Consider the following 5,679-nt stretch of genomic DNA (forward strand, 5'->3'; position numbering starts at 1 on the left):
GGTCCTGGGATCGAGTCCCACATCGGGCTCCCTGCTTGGCAGGAAGCCTGCTTCTCCCTCTCCCACTCCCCCTGCTTGTGTTCCTGCTCTCGCTATCTCTCTGTCAAATAAATAAATAAAATCTTTAAAAATAAATAAATAAATAAAAATAAAAGGAAAGCAGTCTTCTGTCAAAGAGAGACCAAGATTCTTAAGTAGCTGCCTTTGGGAACTACTACAATGGAGTACTTGCTGTGTTGCCTTCAGAGGTTAAGCCTCTGCCTGATGCTTCCGCAGGCTCTTCAGATGTGCCTTCCTCCACAGTCAGCCTTTCTAATTCCTTCTGATAGCTATGCTGGTATTCCAGATACTTTATGTTCCTTTTCTGTTTACCCAAGAAGTTTATCAGGAATTCTAAGAGATCAGTTTCACTATTCTTAGAAGCCAAGCTCTTCAGTTCTTGCAGGTCCTTGTGTAACTCTTTTTCCACCTCCAGAGCAATCACTATAGCTTGCAGGTCAGTTCCCCAGTACTCTACGTCAGGCCTCTTAGTCACCAGAAGGCAGATTTGACTCTGACGCTCTTTTAGATATTTTATGAACTGCTTTGCATGTGCTCTCTTCACTTCTGCTTGGTCTTGGAAAAAGGGGACATAAACAGGTGCATCAGACTCTTCATCATAGTAACAGGTCATCGTAAAATAAGCATCACTTATGTAGCTCATAAGATGCTACATAATTAACAGCAACCCTACACGCCTCGCAGAGAGGTTTCTGAGCCTGGGATGCCATCTCAGCTTTAGGGAAAACCGGGCATAAAAGGCGCTATTGCTAAACATAATCTTATTGTATGACCCAGCAACCATACTCCCAAGTATTTGATAATTTGAAAACTCATATACAGACACAATGTGCATGCAATGTTTATAGCAACTTTATTTATAATTACCAGAAACTGGAAGCAACTGATATGTTCTTCTATATACAAATCTATAAACAAATTGTGTTATATCCTTACAATGGAAAACTATCCAGCAATAAAAAGAAATGATCTATCAAAGCCACACAATGACCTGGGTAATATTAAATGTGTTACTAAGTTAAAGAAACCAGTCTGAAAAAAAGTGAAATACTATATTGTTACAATTGTATGACATTCTAGATAGGTACAACTATGAATGAGGTAAACAGATTAGTAATTTCCAGGATTCTGGATGGGAAAAGAATTGAATATGTGAAGCACAGATTTTTTTTAGGCAAGTAAAACTGTTTTTTATCATATCATAATTGTAGATACATGACTCTATGCATTTGCCAATATCCATAGAAGTTTATGGCACAAAGAGTAAACACTGATAGATGAAATTAAAGGAGGTTATAATTAAAGGATCACTGATAGATGATCATTTAGGAGGTTGAGGACCCAAGTATGGAAGGCAGAATTTTTACAAAAGAATCTGTATAAAGAGAGTAAGGGAAAAAACTAAGTCACCCTGGAAATGAGTAGAGACTGTTAAGATGAAAGGCAAAGGTGACTATTTATAAACACCGTCCTCTAGTTGATGAAGTTGCTTCCCATGGCTATACAGGCTAAAAACTCTGAAACTACTATACACATATTTTGGAACTTGACTAAATAAATTAATGGCAGATGGTAGAAGCCAGGTTTCTCACTATTGGATTGGCAATCTACAGAAAAGCAAAGTGATCCAAGTAATAATGAATTAGAGTGGGAGGCATCAGTAAGAACTCATGCTTAGCTTAATACAGATGGAGATGTTTCCATATAGAAATCCTTACAAAGATGTGTATATGTGCAAGTTAGTATATACACATATATTTCCTTGCTCTGTCAGCTAAGAAGACCTGAAACAATAAGACCCCAGCAGCAACAAGCACACCTGGAACCCATATCTTAATTTTTAATACCACTCACCAATGAAGGGAACAAGGGCTCCTTGGAAAATGGCTGACTCTAGGACTGAGACAGGAAATATACAACACAGCCTAGAGAATCTTGTAGGGCCAGCAAATAAGGAAGTGCTAAAACAAACAACAACAGCAATAACAACAATAACAACAACAACAAACCTCCAACTATAGAGGTATGTCAAAGGGTCATAGGAGCCAACTGAAAGAGGTCCCGATGGCCAAATAGTGGAACAATTTGAACAAAAAAATAAAGTTGTATTTGATAATAATGTGCAGTATAAAATAAATATCCATAATTTCATTAAACTTGCAAAAGCAAGTAAGGTCATCGTAGGGCTGACTTTCATAGACAATTTGACCTCATATTGAACTCTTATCTTTACAATCTCTATTAAGTAGATACCGGTCCCCCAGTGCCTGGTGCCTTTTGAACATAGGCTCTACTAATCTTTTAGACAATCACTCTAGACGTTGGCTAAGCCAATAGTACTAAACTTCCTGGATGTGGGGCTTAATTATGCGACAGTATCTAGTTCAGTGGATCCTTGCTGGTAAATGTTGCCATCAGTCTTGGGCAGGTGTTCTCACAAAAACACAGGCTTACAGGATATTATGACTCATCCTTTGTAAGAAAGGATACATGATTATGTAAGACTAATATGCATGATTGTCCCCTAGCTCCCTATAACCCTTCCTTGCTTCCGTCTAGAAATGCTAATGCTTAAATGAGAAATTTAAACCAAACAAATGAAACTATTTGCGGGAACCATCCTTTTTCTTTATGGTGGTATGCTGAGATCTCCTTAATGTAATAGTTCAAGGAATCAGAAGTAGTAAATCAGAGGCTTTTACCACCCCTGAGACATTCTTTTTTTTTTTTTTTTTAACTCCCCATGAATCTCAAGCTAAGTTACAAGCTTTGATTGGTTCCGACTTTAAATGAAGCTCAGGTAGGTCAGGTGAACAGTCTCACTGGTCCAATTTCCTTCCATTACATGGAGGCTACATCCTTCCTATTTAGAAAGTGTGTTGATGATGTTTTGAACTAATGACTGGCCTGCCTGTCTCTGAGGACAACACTGGATTTTAAAGGGGATTGTAGTTGTTAGGCTGTGCCGATGCTTCTTGTCATCTTGTGATCCTTGTTGTGCACAGCAGTTACCTAATACCCCCAAGGTCCCTAGAGCATTAAACTAAAGCCTTCCGGTGCCATCTGGTGTATAATATTTTTAAAAAGAAAAAAAAATGAACAAAACCTCTGGTATGAAGCTGCAATGCAATTACAGTTTAACTTAAGGAAGGAAGAAATAGGAGTGATAATTTAATCAAGAACAAATATGTAACAAATGTCTTTGTATACAAAACTCTGCCAGTGAGAAAGACATGTGGCTTTAGAAAAATATAGTCTCTGACTTCTGTGAACTCACAATCTAGTGGGAAAAACAGATGCACAAAAGCAAACTGAAACACAATGAGGAAAGGCGTTCGGGTGAAAGGGATAAGGGAGAAAGCTAATGAAGAAGGACTGAGTCTTTAGGGATAAAAGATGGGACAGAGAAAGTATTGCCAAGGAGATAACATTAAATTTGATCCCAAAAGAAATTTCCTGAACAATAGGCTAGGGAAGCATATTCTAGGCACATAGAAGAGAAAAATCAAAGATTTGGCACTGTAGATAGGCTTATGTGTTGGGGGAATGTTGGATAATACCGTAGGGCAAGCATAGTTCTAGTCAAAGTGTGGCCCAGGGACCAGCAACATCAGCATCAACATCTGGGAACTTAGAAGCAATGCTAATTATCAGACCCTGATCCAGACTGCCTGAATGAGAATGGAAGTGGGACCCTGCAATCTGGGTTTTCCCCCAGATCTCTGAATGATTCTGACACAGGTTTGAGAAGTACTGGACTAGAACACTAACTGATTTTGGAGACCAATTATAAGAAAGGGAAGCAGGATAGGTTGTCGGTGGGTCAGATCTTGATGAGTCATTGTCCTTAATTAAGCATAATTAAGGCAACTGAAAATATAGTGAATGGAATAAATGATAGGTTTTACAAGAAAAATATTTTATCCCCAAATAAACATAATCTTGGTTTATGAACATCACAATGAGGTTCTAAGAACCAAGAACAAACTGGATGTGTCCATTTCCAAAGACTGGATCAGAGCAAGCCCAAATTAAATGTCAAGAGAGAGGGAAGTTGTAAAGAGGACTGAATGTCCACTATGAAAAATTATATGAAAGAGATGTGAATTGAAATAAAAACAGAGTTCACCCTTCCTTGGCCAAGTTCTCTCAAGTACATTTTTCATTTGACATGTGTTAACACCTACTGTGTGCTAAGTATTTGACACACACTGGGACATAAGCCAAGTGAGACTTGTCTCTGCTTCAAGAAGATTAGAGTTTATTGCATAGTGGTCATTGCAATTTATGTAGTCTCTACAAAGTGCTAATCACCATCTAACATTAGAGATTATCTTAACCCCTAAGAAATAATAAGCAATATATACAAGTCTATCTGATTATAAAGCTCACATTCCTTTTTTTTTTAAAGAATTATTTTTTTTATTTATTTGAGGGAGAGAGCACATGCATCACACACATGCACAGGGCGGGGAGGGGCAGAGAAAGTCTAAAGCAGACTCAACACTGAATATGGAACCCTATGTGGGGCTCAGTCTCACAACCCTGAGATCACAACCTGAGCAGAAATCAAGATTCCAAGGCTTAACCAACTGAGACACCCAGGTACCCCTCACATTCCTTTTCTAATACCATATTATCTCTTTGCATAAAGTCAGAGGAAATTCATTAGTATTAGTAATGATACTGCTAATATATATCTCCGGACTGAATAGATCCACATCATTGTACTATAAATAGGCCAAGGCCTTTGATGATGGACCTGCCATGTATTTCTGCAAGACTTTCAACTTCATCTTTGCCTCTTCTGGATTCGACTATTTTATTAGTTCTTCTTATTTGGGTAGTTCGGTTGACCTATACTATTTTTGGCTTTGTTGATTCCTGGGTTACTCCCATAGTCATGAGTATTGTACTGAGCTCCTCTCTAAAACCTTATTTTGGCATCTTAGATTCCCATCCCCCTGCTTACTTTACCTCCCCCAGATCAATGTAAATTTTAGACAATAGGTGGCCAAGTTTGAAAAATCAGACTAGAGGCCACAGGCAATCAAACAAATTCAAAGTATCCAGGTAGTCAATACCATCATATTGAAAAAAAATACTGGAGAATACGCTGCAAACCTACTATTTGTCAGAATGTGGCCAGTCTTGATTAGGTTCATCACATCACAATGGGACACACTAAGAAAAGGCTTGGGTCTAGATTCATCCACTGGCATGGGACACGTATTGGGGAGAAGAACCAGCCTCAAAATATGAGAGGCAGCCCTACTGAGTGGTAGAATGGAGCAACAAAGGAGACAGGAGTATATGGCAGGTGATGTTTCCAGCAGTGATAGGGAGTCCAACATGCAGTATTTTGATGTTCCCAAGGGATGTCAGAATTCTAGGCATTTCACTTAGTGTCAGGGTCTATGTATAGTTGATCAAAATGAAAGACTGAATCTGCTCCTCAATGAACAAAATACGGAATAACTTCAAAAGTACAAAATAGTTATGATGGCAGTACCTGGTACAAAGTGGGGAAACTAGGGGAACATAAAATCAGAACACATGTCTAGAAGTAAGTGTTGGACATCACAAAGTGGACCTGGGCCAGTTTCTAGGCAGAAAGGC

General features: G+C 38.6%; 1 protein-coding gene across 1 annotated transcript; it reads right to left on the bottom strand.

The window, feature by feature from the left end:
• Positions 1–214: 214 nt before the first annotated feature.
• LOC116635249 (soma ferritin-like) lies at positions 215–673 on the bottom strand. Its single transcript, XM_032409176.1, has one exon. The coding sequence runs from the start codon at positions 671–673 to the stop codon at positions 215–217; it is 459 nt and encodes a 152-aa protein (XP_032265067.1).
• Between the last annotated feature and the right edge of the window lie 5,006 nt (positions 674–5,679).

Source organism: Phoca vitulina, unplaced genomic scaffold (assembly GCF_004348235.1).
Source record: "Phoca vitulina isolate PV1807 unplaced genomic scaffold, GSC_HSeal_1.0 scaffold10, whole genome shotgun sequence".
Taxonomy (NCBI): Eukaryota; Metazoa; Chordata; class Mammalia; order Carnivora; family Phocidae; genus Phoca; species Phoca vitulina.

What these genes read in the sequence shown, in the direction of transcription:
- LOC116635249 (XM_032409176.1), bottom strand. Translation starts at nt 673, where the DNA reads ATGACCTGTTACTATGATGAAGAGTCTGATGCACCTGTTTATGTCCCC.